At 50.4% G+C, this 17,630-nt stretch overlaps 1 protein-coding gene across 1 annotated transcript in view; it reads right to left on the reverse strand.

Annotated features, from left to right (window-relative positions):
- Nucleotides 1-226: 226 nt before the first annotated feature.
- si:dkey-178e17.3 (somatomedin-B and thrombospondin type-1 domain-containing protein) overlaps nucleotides 227-17,630 on the reverse strand; it is a gene marked incomplete at its 5' end in the record, with an annotated part of 30,138 nt that continues 12,734 nt past the window's right edge. The window contains 4 exons of the mRNA XM_055655689.1: nucleotides 227-400; nucleotides 4,702-4,860; nucleotides 9,821-9,911; nucleotides 11,919-12,104. Coding sequence (XP_055511664.1) covers nucleotides 295-400; nucleotides 4,702-4,860; nucleotides 9,821-9,911; nucleotides 11,919-12,104 — 542 coding nt within the window. The remainder of the gene's footprint in view (nucleotides 401-4,701; nucleotides 4,861-9,820; nucleotides 9,912-11,918; nucleotides 12,105-17,630) is intronic.

Genomic DNA, 17,630 nt, shown 5'->3' on the forward strand with positions numbered 1-17,630 from the left:
ATATATATATATATCCATCTTCCCCTCTCTCATCACCTCTCTCTCTCTCCCTCTCCCCCTCCATCTCTCCTCCTCTCACTCTCTCCACTCTCTCTATCGCTATCTCTCTCTCTCTCCCTCTCCCTCTCCCCCCCCCCTCCCTCTCCCTCTCTCTCCTCTCCCCCCTCTCTCCCCTCTCTCTCTCCCTCTCCCCCCCTCCCCCTCTACTCCCTCTCTCCCCCTCTCCCTCTCTATCTCTCTCCCTCTCTCCACTCTCTCTCCTGTGAGGCGAATGTTCTGCTTCGGGGGAACGGACTAGACAAAGATCAGAGACTTTGGCGAGCAGTTGCAGTTCCTCCGCATAGATTCCAACACCCATGACCCGTGGCACCGCGGATGGTGGGCGGAGATCCAGAACGTCCTGCGGGAAGCAGAAAGTTGGTCAGGCAACTTTAATACCTTGCTTTGTACATTAGAGAGAGTCAGCGCGGTGACAGGTGAAAACGCACACACACACACACCCACGCACACGCACACGCACACACGCACACACACCTCCAGATTCAGGGACAGTTGTGACCAGGCAACTGAACCATCCTACCACAACCAGAGAGCAGTCCTGTACTACTATCCACTTCATTGGAGACCCTTGGACTATCTTTGATAGGACTACACTGCCTTTATCTTGCACTAAGCCTTATTCACATTATTCTGTATTCATGCCGACTATGGTTCTGTTGTGCTGAAGCAAAGCAAGAATTTCATTGTCCTGTCAGGGACACATGACGATAAACTCTCTTGAATGTTGAATCCCTTTATCATGTATCTGTACACTGCGTGTGGCTCGATTGTAATCATGGACCTGCCTTTCTGCTGACAGGGTAGCACGCAACAAAAGCTTTTCACTGTACCTCGGTTTAATTCTCGTAAGCCTCCTGGACCCTCTCCAGAGCCAGCACATCCTTCCTCAGTTATGGGACCCAAAACTGCTCACAATACTCCAAAGGCAGTCTGACCAGTGCCTTATAGACCCTTCCAGCATTGCATCCCTGTTGCTGTAGCTTAGCCCTCTCTAAATAAATACTTTGCCATTTAGTTTATTGCCACATCTACCAGAATCGAGGGAGACGGGGAGAGGGCAGGAACGGGGTACTGATTGTGGATGATCAGGCATGATCACATTGTATGGAGGTGCTGGATCGAAGGGCCGAATGGCCTACTCCTGCACCTGTTGTCTCTGTACCGAGGTACAGTGAAAAGCTTTTGTTGCGTGCTGAACAGTCAGGGGAAGGGCAGATACAGAGGGCAGGCAGGATGTAGTTCTCAGCATTGTAGCCCGTCAGTTCCAGAGACAAGGTCCAATGTCCACAATGGGGTAGAGGTGAATCGGACAGATACGCTCGGATAGAAGGACTACAAGCAAGCTTCACGAACAGCGGCTGAGCTGAGAAGCTGACCTTGTGTTACTGATACACGATACACCGAGCTCCCACATTCAATGTTGGTCGCTGATAATCCGAGAAGCTTTTGCAGGTTCAGTCTAGTTTATTGTCACATGTCACCGAGGTAGACAATAGACAATAGGTGCAGGAGTCGAGGCCATTCGGCCCTTCGAGCCAGCACCGCCATTCAATGTGATCATGGCTGATCATCCACAATCAGTACCCTGTTCCTGCCTTCTCCCCATATCCCCTGACTCCGCTATCTTTAAGAGCACTATATAGCTCTCTCTTGAAACTATCCAGAGAACCGGCCTTCACTGCCTTCTGAGGCAGAGAATTCCACAGACTCACAACTCTCTGTAAGAAAAAGTGTTTCCTTGTCTCCGTTCTAAATGGCTTACTCCTTATTCTTAAACTGTGTGGCCCCTGGTTCTGGACTCCCCCAACATCGGGAACATGTTTCCTGCCTCTAGCGTGTCCAAACCCTTAACAATCTTATATGTTTCAATGAGATACCTTCTCATCCTTCTAAACTAGGTACAGTGAAAAGCTAACCAGTCAGCGGAAAGACAATACACAATTACAATTGAGCCGTCCACAGTGTACAGATACATGATATAGGGAATAATGTTCAGTGCAAGGTAAAGCCAGCAAAGTCCGATCAAGGATAGTCCGAGGGTCACCAATGAGGTAGATAGTAGTTCAGGACTAGCACCTTCATAACTACTAATTCTCTTATCCAATGTGTAGGAAAGAACTGCAGATGCTGGTTTAAATCTAAGGTAGACACAAAATGCTGGAGTAACTCAGCGGGACAGGCAGCGTCTCTGGAGAGAAGGGTCTCGACCCGAAATGTCGCCCATTCCTTCTCTCCAGAGATGCTGCCTGTCCCGCTGAGTTACTCCAGCATTTTGTGTCTACCTTCGATTTAAACCAGCATCAGCAGTTCTTTCCTACACATTAGGCAAGCCTTAAATCTCTTGAGTAGTCAATGAGGAAGATGTTGAGCATGGCTGAGAGAGGGAGGCCTCACAGCTGACTGCAATTGAGGGCCATAATTGTGGATTTACAGTTCGTTGCCAACATTGCCTGAGGCCACTGCCTCAATTTGTTGCAGGAGGTCTGGTTTCGGCTGATTGGAAGTTCGGGGACTCTCCAGTCTCCTGCTGTGAACCCCCATGGGGATAATACTGGGAAGAGGGCCAGTTTAAAACACGCTCCGACCCACAAGAAAACCAACACACCGGGGGGGCCAAAGTGGGAATCGAGGACCAGAGGACAATAGACAATAGGTGCAGGAGGAGGCCATTCGGCCCCATCGAGCCAGCACCGCCATTCAATGTGATCATGGTTGATCATTCCCAATCAGTACCCCGTTCCTGCCTTCTCCCCATATCCCCTGACTCCACAATCTTTAAGAGCCCTATCTAGCTCTCTCTTGAAAGCATCCAGAGAACCGGCCTCCACCGCCCTCTGAGGCAGAGAATTCCACAGACTCACCACTCTCTGTGAGAAAAAGTGTTTCCTCGTCTCCGTTCTAAATGGCTTACCCCCTTATTCTTAAACTGTGTGTGGCCCCTGTTCTTAAGGACATGGGTTCAAGGTGGAGGGGAAAAGATTTAATAGGGATCTGAGGGGTAACATTTTCACACAAAGCCTGGTGGGTTTACTTTAAGGTAGACAAAAGTGCTGGAGAAACTCAGCGTGTGAGGCAGCATCTATGGAGCGAAGGAAATAGGTGACGTTTTAGGTCGAGACCCTTCTTCCAACTTTAGTTTAGTTTAGAGATACAGTGCGGAAAACAGGCCCTTCGGCCCACCGGGACTGCACGGACCAGCGATCCCCGCACACTAACACCATCACAAACACACAAGGGACAATGTTTACTTTTACACCAAGCCAATTAACCTACAAACCTGTACATCTTTGGGGTGTGGGAGGAAACCGACGATCTCGGAGAAAGCCCACGGGGAGAACGTGCAAACTCCCTACAGACAGCACCCGCTGTCAGGATCGAACCTGGGTCTCTGGCGCTGAGAGGCGGCAACTACACAGCTGCGCCACCGTGGGGGAAGGGTCTTACTAACGAGATGGACATAATGTATAGTAAAGAACTGCAGATGCTGATTTAAATCAAAGACAGGCACAAAACGCTGGAGTAACTCAGCGGGACAGGCAGCGTCTCTGGAGAGAAGGAATGGGTGACGTTTCGGGTCGAGACCCTTCTTCGTCACCCATTCCCTCTCCAGAGATGCTGCCTGTCCCAGTAGACAATGGGTGCAGGAGTAGAGGCCATTCGGCCCTTCGAGCCACAGCACCGCCATTCAATGTGAAAGACTGGATAGACTTGGTTTATTCTCTCTAGAATTTAGGAGATTGAGGGGGGATCGTATAGAAACTTACAAAATTCTTAAGGGGTTGGACAGGCTAGATGCAGGAAGATTGTTCCCGATGTTGGGGAAGTCCAGGACAAGGGGTCACAGCTTAAGGATAAGGGGGAAATCTTTTAAAACCAAGATAAGAAGAACTTTTTTCACACAGAGAGTGGTGAATCTCTGGAACTCTCTGCCACAGAGGGTAGTTGAGGCCATACAGTTCATTGGCTATATTTAAGAGGGGGTTAGATGTGGCCCTTGTGGCTAAGGGGATCAGGGGGTATGGAGAGAAGGCAGGTACGGGATACTGAGTTGGATGATCAGCCATGATCATATTGAATGGCGGTGCAGGCTCGAAGGGCCGAATGGCCTACTCCTGCACCTAATTTCTATGTTTCTATGTTTCTATGTTTCTATGATCATGGCTGATCATCCCAGGCAGGGAAGTCCCACCAACAAGAGGCAGGCTCCAGAGAGCTGACCTTGCCAAACAAAGCCATGTCTGTCGTTCATTATTGCCCACAAATATAATGTGTCGGAAAAGGAACTGCAGATGCCGGTTTAAACCAAAGACAGACACAAAATGCTGGAGTAACTCAGCGGGACATTTCGGGTCAATAGACAATAAGTGCAGGAGCAGGCCATTCGGCCCCTTCGAGCCAGCACCACCATTCAATGTGATCATGGCTGATCATCCCCAATCAGTACCCAGTTCCTGCCTTCTCCCCATATCCCCTGACTCCGCTATCTTTAAGAGCCCTATCTAGCTCTCTCTAGAAAGCATCCAGAGAACCGGCCTCCACCGCCCTCTGAGCAAGAGCCAGTCCCGCTGAGTAACTCCAGCATTTGGTGCCTGTGTTCGAGGCGGGTGTCACGATGAGTGAGTGTGGGCCACGTTGACCAACCTTGTCCCTTGCCGCCCGTCCCCCTCACAGCGACCCCTGTTCCCCATCGCCTCTCCTTGACACTCTACGCAGACGTTCTTCTCCCTGAAGAGGTGGCTGGTCCAGACTTCCCAGCGGCACCAAGCACTCAGCTCCTTCATCCGGAAGTAAGCGCAGTAACTGGAGGACAGGGGCGGTGGGGAGAACAGAGAGAACAAGGCAAATTCAATGCTGGTGTTTAGAATAGAATAGAATAGAATAGTTTCTTTATTGTCATTGTAACATGAACCATGTACAACAAAATTTAAAAATGTCAGCCAGCCTGTGCACCATTCAAACATTTCTAAAAGCTAACGATACATACAAGATAAAATATTAAAAGATAAACAACTAAAATAAATATCAATATCAAATATAATTAAGAAAGAACTGCAGATGCTGGAAAATCGAAGGTAGACAAAAATGCTGGAGAAACTCAGCAGGTGCAGCAGCATCTATGGAGCAAAGGAAATGGGCAACGTTTCGGGCCGAAACCCTTCTTCAGACTGATGGGGGGTTGGGGGGGGGGCGGGGAGAAAAAGGAAAAAGGAGGAGGAGGGACCCGAGGGCTGAGGAAGGGGAGGAGACAGCAAGGGCTAACAAAATTGGGAGAATTCAATGTTCATGCCCCCAGGATGCAGGCTCCCCAAGCGGAAGATGAGATGCTGTCCCTCGATGCTGGCATCTACTTGAATGTTGGTGCTGGCTCAAAGGGGCCGAATGGCCTACTCCTGCACCTATTGTCTATTGTCTATTGTCTACTTCGAGCGGGCTGTATACAAACACAGGGATGTAACGCTGAGGTTCTATAAGGCGCTGGTCGGGCTGCATTTGGAATACTGCGAGCAATTTTGAGCACCGTATCTGAGGAAGGATGTGCCGGCTCTGGAGAGGGTCCAGAGGAGGTTTACAAGAACGATCCCAGGAATGAGTGGGTTGACATATGATGAGCGTTTGTTGGCACTGGGCCTGCACTCGCTGGAGTTTAGAAGAATGAGGGGGGGAGACCTCATTGAAACTTAACGAATAGCGAAAGGCTCGGATAGAGTGGACGTGGAGAGGCTGTTTCCACTAGTGGGAGAGTCCAGGACTAGAGGTCGCAGCCTCAGAATTAAAGGACGTTCTTTTAGGAAGGAGATGAGGAGGAATTTATTTCGCCAGAGGTTGGCGAATCTGTGGGATTCATCGCTGTGGAGGATTGGTCTGGTGTTGCGAGCTCTCAAGCTTCAGTATTTCTGTGTAGGAAGGAACTGCAGATGCTGGTTTACACCGAAGACAGACTGGAGTAACTCAGCGGGACAGGCAGCATCTCTGGAGAGAAGGAATGGGTGACGTTTCAGCTCGAGACCCTTCCTCAGACTGATGTCAGGGGGGGGAGGGAGCTACATAGATAAGGAAGTGTAAGGTGTGAAAATGGGACAAAGGGAATGGAGATCATGGGGGAAATGTAGAAAGCTGGGAGGAGGTGACAGCAAAACAAACAGACGTACAATGTAGTCGGGGACAGTCAAACCAGTCAGAGAACTGGGGATGGAGAGAGAGGGAAAGCAAGGGCTATTTGAAGTGAGAGAAGTCAATGTTCAGGAAGTTGCCCAAGCGGAATACGAGGTGCTGTTCCTCCAATTTGCGCTGGGCCTCACTCTGACAGTGGAGGAGGCCCAGGACAGAAAGGTCAGTGCGGGAAGGGGAGGAGGAGTTGAAGTGTTTGGCAACCGGGAGATCGGGGTAGGTCTGGGCGGACTGAGCGGAGGTGTTCAGCAGGAACGATGGCCGAGCCTGCGACACTTGTTCGCGCTGACACTGCGCTATCACGTGCGGCAGAGTGCAGCGCAAACACGGCCTCCACGTACCTCGCCAGAATCTAAAGACCCTCTCCCCAAACTGGCCCCAGCGAGCAAAGACGGTTTGGCAAATCCATGTTCCAAGGGGATTTACAAAGAAACAGTCGTGTAATTAAATGTCTGAAACTCTCCCCTTGAAAACCAGGCAGCAGAGCATTAAATACCAATCTCCCCACAGACGGAGGGAAAACCAGTTTTGATTAGTTTTATGTTGATATCAGTGACTGGACACGGATAAAATTTCACTCTAATGTGAAGCCAACAAACTCGTTCTCACACATTTCAAGGGTTGTAATGATATCACTTTGTGGTGCATGATTCAGTATTTCTTGGTGACACTGGCTTCTCTCTCATAGGTATTAGTAACAAATCGAGCTGCCTGTCTTTGGGCACTCCCATTTGGGAAGGGAAGAGGCAGTGGGGAGGGGGGTGAAGGAGGGAGGGAGGGTGCAGAGACTGGTAATATAACCATATAACCATATAACCATATAACATATAACAATTACAGCACGGAAACAGGCCATCTCGGCCCTACAAGTCCATGCCCCTTAGTCCCACCTGCCTGCACTCATACCATAACCCTCCATTCCCTTCTTATCCATATGCCTATCCAATTTATTTTTAAATGATACCAATGAACCTGCCTCCACCACTTCCACTGGGAGCTCATTCCACACCACCACCACTCTCTGAGTAAAGAAGTTCCCCCTCATATTACCCCTAAACTTCTGTCCCTTAATTCTGAAGTCATGTCCTCTTGTTTGAATCTTCCCTATTCTCAAAGGGAAAAGCTTGTCCACATCAACTCTGTCTATCCCTCTCATCATTTTAAAGACCTCTATCAGGTCCCCCCTTAACCTTCTGTGCTCCAGAGAATAAAGACCTAACTTATTCAACCTATCTCTGTAACTTAGTTGTTGAAACCCAGGCAACATTCTAGTAAATCTCCTCTGTACTCTCTCTATTTTGTTGACAAAATAGAGAGAGGGGTTAATGAGAGAGGGGGTGGGGGTTAAGATGGCATCACGCCAGGCTGGGCTTTGTTAAACAAACCCCAAACCCCATAACACCCAAACAGTTCAATAAAGAAAAATGCCTTCAACATTTCACAATGACCATGGCAGACTCGACTCGATGGGCCGAACGGCCTAATTCTGCTCCTGGGAACACGGAGGAGGGGGGTGGGAGGGGAGGGAGAGGAAAGACGCACACAGTGCTGGAGTAACTCAGCGGGACAGACATGCAGCATTTCTGGATTCACACAATACAGTCGACAGCCATTTTCCCCTTCATTTTACATTAGACAGGAGAGATACAGCACAGAAACTGGCCCTTCAGCCCACCGAGTCTGTGCTGCCCAGAGATCACCTCGAACGCTAGCACTAACCTACACACTCTAGGAACAAGTTTCACTTATACCAGGACAATTGACCTATCAATGGGATGAAACTAGTGAAAATCCACGCAGGTCATAGAAACATAGAAACATAGACAATAGGTGCAGGAGTAGGCCATTCGGCCCTTCCAGCCTGCACCGCCATTCAATATGATCATGGCTGATCATCCAACTCAGTATCCTGTACCTGCCCTCTCCATACCCCCTGATCCCTTTAGCCACAAGGGCTACATCTAACTCCTTCTTAAATATAGCCAATGAACTGTGGCCTCAACTACCTTCTGTGGCAGAGAGTTCCAAAGATTCACCACTCTCTGTGTGAAAAAAAATTTCCTCATCTCGGTCCTAAAAAAATTCCCCCTTATCTTTAAACTGTGTGACCCCTTGTTCTGGACTTCCCCAACATCGGGAACAATCTTCCTGCATCTAGCCTGTCCAACCCCTTAAGAATTTTGTAAGTTTCTATAAGATCCCCCCTCAATCTTCTAAATTCTAGCGAGTACAAGCCGAGTCTATCCAGTCTTTCTTCATATGAAAGTCCTGACATCCCAGGCATCAGTCTGGTGAACCAATCATTGCTGATCTATCTCTTCCTCCCAACCCCATTCCCCTGCCTTCGCCCCGTAACTTCTGACACCAATACTTTCTCATGAGCACCTGGCTGTTTCTTGCCTATACAGAGAGTGGTGAGTGCGGAATTCTCTGCCTCAGAGGGCGGTGGAGGCAGGTTCTCTGGATACTTTCAAGAGAGAGCTAGATAGGGCTCTTAAAGATAGCGGAGTCAGGGGATATGGGGAGAAGGCAGGAACGGGGTACTGATTGGGGATGATCAGCCATGATCACATTGAATGGCGGTGCCGGCTCGAAGGGCCGAATGGCCTACTCCTGCACCTATTGTCTATTGTCTAACATATGATCGAGACTCTTCTTCAGACTGAGAGTCAGGGGAGAGGGAAACGAGATATATAGACAGTGATGTGGAGAAGTGCAGAACTAATGAATGAAAGTTATGCCAAAAAGTAACGATGAGAAAGGAAACAGGCCATTGTTAGCTGTGGCACAAACTACTGGCGTAACTCAGCGGGACAGGCAGCATCTCTGGAGAGAAGGAACGGGTGACGTTTCGGGTCGAGACCCTTCTTCAGACCACCGACCCCACACAGTACCTGTGCAAAGTTTCAGAAATTCACTAAAGGGGTTACATAGAAACATAGAAATTAGGTGCAGGAGTAGAGGCCATTCGGCCCTTCGAGCCTGCACCGCCATTCAATATGATCATGGCTGATCATCCAACTCAGTATCCTGTACCTGCCTTCTCTCCATACCCCCTGATCCCCTTAGCCACAAGGGCCACATCTAACTCCCTCTTAAATATAGCCAATGAACTGGCCTCAACTACCCTCTGTGGCAGAGAGTTCCAGAGATTCACCACTCTCTGCGTGAAAAAAGTTCTTCTCATCTCGGTCCTAAATGATTTCCCCCTTATCCTTAAGCTGTGACCCCTTGTCCTGGACTTCCCCAACATCGGGAACAATCTTCCTGCATCTAGCCTGTCCAACCCCTTAAGAATTTTGTAAGTTTCTATAAGATCCCCTCTCAATCTCCTAAATTCCAGAGAGTATAAACCAAGTCTATCCAGTCTTTCTTCATAAGACAATCCTGACATCCCAGGAATCAGTCTGGTGAACCGTCTCTGCACTCCCTCTATGGCAATAATGTCCTTCCTCAGATTTGGAGACCAAAACTGTACGCAATACTCCAGGTGTGGTCTCACCAAGACCCCGTACAACTGCAGTAGAACCTCCCTGCTCCTATACTCAAATCCTTTTGCAATGAAAGCTAACAGACCATTCCACTAACTTACCTTGGCCTTTGCTCCTTTGCCATCATGTGCGGCCTCTTCCAGGGGTCCTTGAAGTTCCGCTTGAAGGTGTCGGGCAAGATCTTAGCCACCTCTGCAAAGAGATCAAAGGTCAGAGTGTGAATTTTGAGAGGTCATGGGGCGGCTATATAGGACGTGATTGGTGAGCCAAGTTTATCGGCCAAGTATTCACATACAAGGAATTTGCCTTGGTGCTCCGACCACAAGTGACAAAATGATAGAGACAATATAGATGAATGTGAGGTTATCCACTTTGGTGGCAAAAACAAGGGGGCAGATTATTATCTCAATGGGGTTAGGTTAGGTAAGGGGGAGGTGCAGCGAGACCTGGGTGTCCTTGTACACCAGTCACTGAAAGTTGGCGTGCAGGTGCAGCAGGCAGTGAAGAAAGCTAATGGAATGTTGGCCTTCATAACGAGGATTTCAGTATAGGAGTAGAGAGGTTCTTCTGCAGTTGCATAGGGCTCTGGTGAGACCACATCTGGAGTATTGTGTACAGTTTTGGTCTCCTAATTTGAGGAAGGACATCCTTGTGATTGAGGCAGTGCAGCGTAGGTTCACCAGATTGATCCCTGGGATGGCGGGACTATCATATGAGGAAAGATTGAAAAGACTAGGCTTGTATTCACTGGAGTTTAGAAGGATGAGTGGGGGGGGATCTTAAGGAAACATATAAAATTATAAAAGGACTGGACAAGCTAGATGCAGGGAAAATGTTCCCAATGTTGGGCGAGTCCAGAACCAGGGGCCACACACTCTTAGAATAAAGGGGAGGTCATTTAAGACTGAGGTGAGAAAAAACTTTTTCACCCAGAGAGTTGTGAGTTTGTGGAATTCGCTGCCACAGAGGTCGTGGAATAGGCAACGTTTCGGGTTGAGGCTCTTCTCCTTGAAGGATTAGGCGACGTTTCGGGTCGAGACCCTTACGGGTCTCGACCCGAAACGTCACCTATTCCTTCGCTCCATAGATGCCATTTAAGACTGAGGTGAGAAAAAGCTTTTTCACCCAGAGAGTTGTGAATTTGTGGGATTCCCTGCCACAGAGGGCAGTGGAGGCCAAGTCACTGGATGGATTTAAGAGAGAGTTAGATTAGGGCTCTAGGGGCTAGTGGAGTCAAGGGATTATGGGGAGAAGGCAGGCACGGGTTATTGATAGGGGACGATCAGCCATGATCACAATGAATGGCGGTGCTGGCTCGAAGGGCCGAATGGCCTCCTCCTGCACCTATTCTCTATGTTTCTATGCTTCTGACATACAGTGACAGTCAGGAATGAGCATTGTGATCAGTTCTGGGCACCGTTCTGTAGGAAAGATATCGTCAACTCAGAGAGGGTGCAGAGAAGATTTACGAGGATGTTGCCAGGACTTGCGGGTCTGAGCTACAGGGAGAGGTTGAGCAGGCTGGGTCTCTATTCCTTGGAGCGACGGAGGAATGAGAGGATCTTATAGAGGTGTACAAGATCATGAGAGGAATAGATTGGGTCTCTTGCCCAGAGTAGGGGAATCGAGAACCAGAGGACAAAGGTTTAAGGTGAGGGGGAGATTTAATAGGAATCTGAGGCCCAACCTTATTACACAAATTGTGGTGGGATGTATGTAACCAGGAGGTAGTCGAGGTAACGTTTAATAAAAATTTAGACAGATACATGGATAGGACAAGGATAATGGGCCAAACGCGGGCAGCTGGGACCAGTGTAGATGGGGCATGTTGGGCAGTGTGGGAAAGTTGGGCCGATGGGCCTGTTTCCACACTGTATCAGTCTGTGACTATTGGATTAACATTAAAATGATACAGCATGGAACCAGGCCCTTCGGCCCATTGAGTCCATGCCGACTATCGATCAGCCATTCACACTCGTTCTATATTATCTCTCAGGGCTAATTAACCTACAAGCCCGCACGTGTTTGGGAGGTGGGAGGAAACCGGAGCACCAGGAGGAAACCCACGCTGTCACAAGGGAGGGCGTGCAAACTCGGCCCGAGGTCAGGATTGAACCCGTGTCTCGGGCGCCGTGAGGCAGCAGCTCCACCCGCGTGATCGTCGTGTCGAGCGGCGGATGGATTTACGGGGCGCGGTACCTTTAACGGAGTGGCACTGGTCCGGGTGGTGTCCGTAGCAACCGCGGCGCTGCTTCACGTCGGGGCAGGGCGCGCCCCCGTTCCTGGGCGGGATAGTGACGAGCCGCTCCCTCTCCCTGCTCCCCACGCCGCAGGGCGAGCTGCAGGCCGTCCACGGCACCCACGCGCCCACCACGCAGTCAATGGCTGCAAGGAAGGACACACAGCGCCCGAGTAACTCAGCGGGTTGGGCAACATCTCCAGGGAACACGGGCGGGCGACGTTTCGGGCCCAGACCCTTCTTGCGAAGAATGGACCCAACCCCGAACTTTAGACGTTAGAGGTTACACAAAAAAGCTGGAGAAACTCAGCGGGTGCAGCAGCATCTATGGAGCGAAGGAAATAGGCAACGTTTCGGGCCGAAACCCTTCTTCAGACTGATCGGGGGCGGGGGTGGGCGGGGACAAGAAAGGAAAAAGGAGGAGTAGCCCGAAGGCTGGGGGATGGGAGGAGACAGCAGGGGCAGCTGAGGAAGGGGAGGAGACAGCAAGGACTAACAAAATTGGGAGAATTCGATATTCATGCCCCCGGGGTGCAGACTCCCCAAGCGGAATATGAGGTGCTGTTCCTCCAATTTCCGGTGCTGCTCGCTGTGGCCATGGAGGAGACCCAGGACAGAGTGGGTCGGAGACGGAGTGGGAGGGGGAGTCGAAGTGCTGAGCCACCGGGAGGTCAGCTTGGTTATTGCGGACCGAGCGGAGGTGTTCGGCGAAACGGTCGCCCAACCTCCGCTTGGTCTCACCGTTGACTTTAGAGATTTAACGGCCTGTCCCACTTAGGCGATTTTAACCTCCCACCCAGTCGACGGCAAGCTACTGACAACGGGTGAACCAAACGTCGCGACTTAAGACGACCACACCTTCGACCACACGGGCGACAAGCTACGACAAACAATGACCCTGTCGGAGACAACTGAAGACGATTCTGTCGCCGGTTGGCGTTAGGTAGTTGCCAATGGAATTCGTCGAAGTCGGCACTAGCGACAACCAACGTCAGGAGAAGATCAGCAACATCAGGCCCACTGCCGCCGAGAGGTTTCGAAACATTTCAAAATCCAGCCACGACAAGAAAAAAGTTCCGACACACTCGAGGAGACGACTCACGCCAACACGTGGCGACCACCTATTTTTCGGCTGTCGAAGAAAAAAATCGCCCAAGTGAGACAGGCCCTGTAGACTTCAGAGGACACAGAGCGCTGGAGTAACTCAGCGGGTCGGGCAGCATCTGTGGAGAACATGGATAGGTGACGTTTCACAGAGTGCTGGAGTAACTCAGCGGGTCAGGCAGCATCTATGGAGCTAAGGAAATAGGAAACGTTGCCTATTTCCAGAAGGATTTCGGCCCGAAACGTTGCCTATTTCCTTCGCTCCATAGATGCTGCTGCACCATAACTCAGCGGGTCAGGCAGCATCTGTGGAGAACATGGATAGGTGACGTTTCACAGAGTGCTGGAGTAACTCAGCGGGTCAGGCAGCATCTGTGGAGAACATGGATACGTGACGTTTCACAGAGTGCTGGAGTAACTCAGCGGGTCAGGCGGCATCTGTGGAGAACATGAATGGGTGACGTTTTGGGTTGGGGCCCTTCTACTTAGAGTCATAGAGTGATACGGTGTGGAAACAGGCCCTTCGGCCCAACCTGCCCACACCGGCCAACATGTCCCAGCTACACTAGCCCCACCTGCCTGCGTTTGGCCCATATCCCTCCAAACCTACCCTATCCATGTACCTGTCTAACTGTCTCTTAAACGTTGGGATAGTCCCAGCCTCAACTACCTCCTCCGGCAGCTCGTTCCATACACCCACCGCACCCTTTGTGTGAAAAGGTTATCCCTCAGGTTCCTATTAAATCTTTCCCCCCTTCACCTTAACACAGTCAGCCACGACTAAGTGGCGGATTAGCCTTGATGGGCCGAATGGCCCAATTCTACTCCTATCACTTATGATCTTATAAGTCTTGATCAGCGCGGGTGTCAGGGGTGATGGGGAGAAGGCAGGAGAATGGGGTTAGGAGGGAGAAAACATAGAAACATAGAAATTAGGTGCAGGAGTAGGCCATTCGGCCCTTCGAGCCTGCACCGCCATTCAATATGATCATGGCTGATCATCCAACTCAGTATCCCGTACCTGCCTTCTCTCCATACCCCCTGATCCCTTTAGCCACAAGGCCACATCTAACTCCCTCTTAAATATAGCCAATGAACTGGCCTCAACTACCCTCTGTGGCAGAGAGTTCCAGAGATTCACCACTCTCTGTGTGAAAAAAGTTCTTCTCATCTCGGTTTTAAAGGATTTCCCCCTTATCCTTAAGCTGTGACCCCTTGTCCTGGACTTCCCTAACATCGGGAACAATCTTCCTGCATCTAGCCTGTCCAACCCCTTAAGAATTTTATAAGTTTCTATAAGATCCCCTCTCAATCTCCTAAATTCTAGAGAGTATAAACCAAGTCTATCCAGTCTTTCTTCATAAGACAGTCCTGACATCCCAGGAATCAGTCTGGTGAACCGTCTCTACACTCCCTCTATGGCAATAATGTCCTTCCTCAGATTTGGAGACCAAAACTGTACGCAATACTCCAGGTGCGGTCTCACCAAGACCCTGTACAACTGCAGTAGAACCTCCCTGCTCCTATACTCAAATCCTTTTGCAATGAAAGCTAACATACCATTCGCTTTCTATACTGCCTGCTGCACCTGCATGCCTACCTTCAATGCGGTGTACCATGAACCCAGGTCTCGCTGCAGGACCATTGAGAAATACTTTCCCGTTTTTTGCCACCAAAATGGAGCCTCACATTTATCCACATTATACTGCATCTGCCATGCTTCTGCCCACTCACCCAGCCTATCCAAGTCACCCTGCAGTCTCCTAGCATCCTCCTCACAGCTAACACTGCCCCCAGCTTAGTGTCATCCGCAAACCTGGAGATATTGCCTTCAATTCCCTCATCCAGATCATTAATATATATTGTAAATAGCTGGGGTCCCAGCACTGAGCCTTGCGGTACCCCACTAGTCACTGCCTGCCATTGTGAAAAGGACCCGTTTACTCCCACTCTTTGCTTCCTGGAGAGATAGATCAGCCGTGATTGATTGGCGGAATAGACTTGATGGGCCAAATGGCCCAATTAGGCTCCTATCACTGATGACCCTGTGGCTGAACTGACTGTGAACGAGAGCACAGCTGGGTTGTGGTTGGAGTTATTGGATACAGTTTTAGGCTTCTCAGCCTGGGAACTAAAGCTCACACAGATGGGGGGGGGGTGTGTATTCACGACGGGATCTCTGCCGATTGTGGAATTTCCTCCAACCTGCGAGGCGGGAGAAAGAGGAGAAAATACTCCTTTTTCTCCGGAGCTTAACGGACCCGACATCTGGGACCCACGGGGCAGGACCCGCGGGTGACCACACCGTCAAACCACCCGCCTTCCACAAAGCAGAACCACTAACTGCTTTGCTTCTAATGTGGAAAAAACCAAGAACTGCATGTCTCTCTCCCCCATCTCTACCCACAGTCTCTCTCCCTCCCCCACTCTCCCCCCGTCTCCCCCACTCTCCCCATCTCTCTCTCTCTCCCCACTCTCCCCCCGCACTCTCTCTCTCCCCCTCTCCCTGTTGCTCTCTCCATCTCCCTTTCTCTGTGTCTCCCTCTCTCTGCCCGTCTCTCTCCCTGTCTCTATCCCTGTCTCTCTCTCTCTCTCTCTGTCTCTCTCTCTCTCCCCCCCCTCTGTCTAACCCCGTCTCTCTCTCTCTCCCCCTCTCTCCCTCCCCCCCCCTCCCCCTCTCTCCCCGTCTCTTTTTCTCTCTATCCCCTTCTATTTCTCTCCCCCATCTCTCCCTCCCCCCCCTCTCCCCGTCTCTCCCCCTCCCCCACTCTCTCCCCAGCTTCTCTCCCTGTCTCTCTCTCTCTCTCTCTTCCTACTTTTATAAACAAATTTTTCTTTCCAACTAACCTAACCTCGAGGTATAATTCTGGAGTTTGGAAGGATGAGAGGGAATCTCATTGAAACATATAAGACTGTTAAGGGTTTGGACACGCTAGAGACAGGAAACAGGTTCCCGATGTTGGGGGAGTCCAGAACCAGGGGCCACACACAGTTTAAGAATAAGGTGGTAAGTCATTTAGAACGGAGACGCGGAAACACTTTTTCCACACAGAGAGTGGTGAGTCTGTGGAATTCTCTGCCTCAGAGGGCGGTGGAGGCCGGTTCTCTGAATGCTTTTAAGAGAGAGCAAGATAGGGCTCTTAAAGATAGCGGAGTCAGGGGATATGGGGAGAAGGCAGGAACGGGGTACTGATTGTGGATGATCAGCCATGATCACATTGAATGGCGGTGCTGGCTCGAAGGGCCGAATGGCCTACTCCTGCACCTGTTGCCTATATTAATCTATTATAACTACCGTTGCTGGCTAACACTAAAGAGCTGGAGGTGCTACAGAATGTATCGAGGGCCAGATGATCTGTTTATCTCTGCCTTCAAAATATCCACTGACTTGGCCTCCACCGCCCTCTGTGGGAACGACTTCTTTGAAGAGTGAAATGAATACACAATGCCAGAGTAACTCAGCGGGACAGGCAGCGTCTCTGGAGAGAAGGAATGGGTGAAGTTTCAGACTGTAACGTCAGCCATTCCTTCTCTCCAGAGATGCTGCCTGCCCCGCTGAGTTACTCCAGCGGTTTTTTTTCCGCCGACCTTCGATTTAAACCAGCACCTGCAGTTCTTTCCCGGGGTGAAGGGAAGAGCATTCACGTCGCAGCCCTGTTTCTACCACCAAGCAACAGGACGCCATTGCAGTATGCAGATGCCGAGAAGTAGGTTCAGTTCTGGCTGAACAATTTCTAATCTTGTGGTAGACAAAAACGCTGGAGAAACTCAGCGGGCGAGGCAGCATCTATGGAGCGAAGGAATAGGTGATGTTTCGGGTCGAGATCCTCCTTCAGACTCGACCCGAAACACCTCCGCTCAGTTCGCATCAACCAACCTGATCTCCTGGTGGCTCAGCACTTCGACTCCCCCTCCCATTCCCAATCCCACCTTTCTGTCCTGGGCCTCCTCCGTGGCCAGGGTGAGTCCCACCGCCAATTGGAGGAGCAGCACCTCATATAGTTTACACCCCAGCGGTATGAACATTGACTTCTCCGAAATTCAGGTATCTCCCTCCTTCCCCTCCCCTTCCCAGCTCTCCCACAAGCCCAACGTCTCCGCCTCTTCCCGCCCACTCCTCAACATCAGTCTGAAGGAGGCTCTTGACAAGAATGCTGGGGGAACTCAGCGGGTGAGGCAGCATCTGTGGAGCGAAGGAATAGGCGACGTTTCGGGTCGAGACCCTTCTTCAGACTGACGACAAAAATGCTGGAGAAACTCAGTGGGCGAGGCAGCATCTGCGGAGGGAAGGAATAGGCGACGTTTCGGGTCGAGACCCTTCCGGGTCTCGACCCGAAACGTCACCTATCCCTTCGGGGTTTCGACCCGAAAAACATCACCAATTCCTTCGCTCCATAGATGCTGCCGCACCCGCTGAGTTTCTCCAGCATTATTTGTCTACCTTCGATTTTTCCAGCATCTGCAGTTCTTTCTTAAAAATGTCTAATCTTGCGATGTGGACTCGATGAGAAGAAGTACTTTCCTACGCAGGGTTAGACAATAGACAATAGACAACAGGAGTAGGCAAT

This window comes from Leucoraja erinacea, chromosome 25 (genome assembly GCF_028641065.1).
Source record: "Leucoraja erinacea ecotype New England chromosome 25, Leri_hhj_1, whole genome shotgun sequence".
In the NCBI taxonomy this organism is placed as follows: Eukaryota; Metazoa; Chordata; class Chondrichthyes; order Rajiformes; family Rajidae; genus Leucoraja; species Leucoraja erinaceus.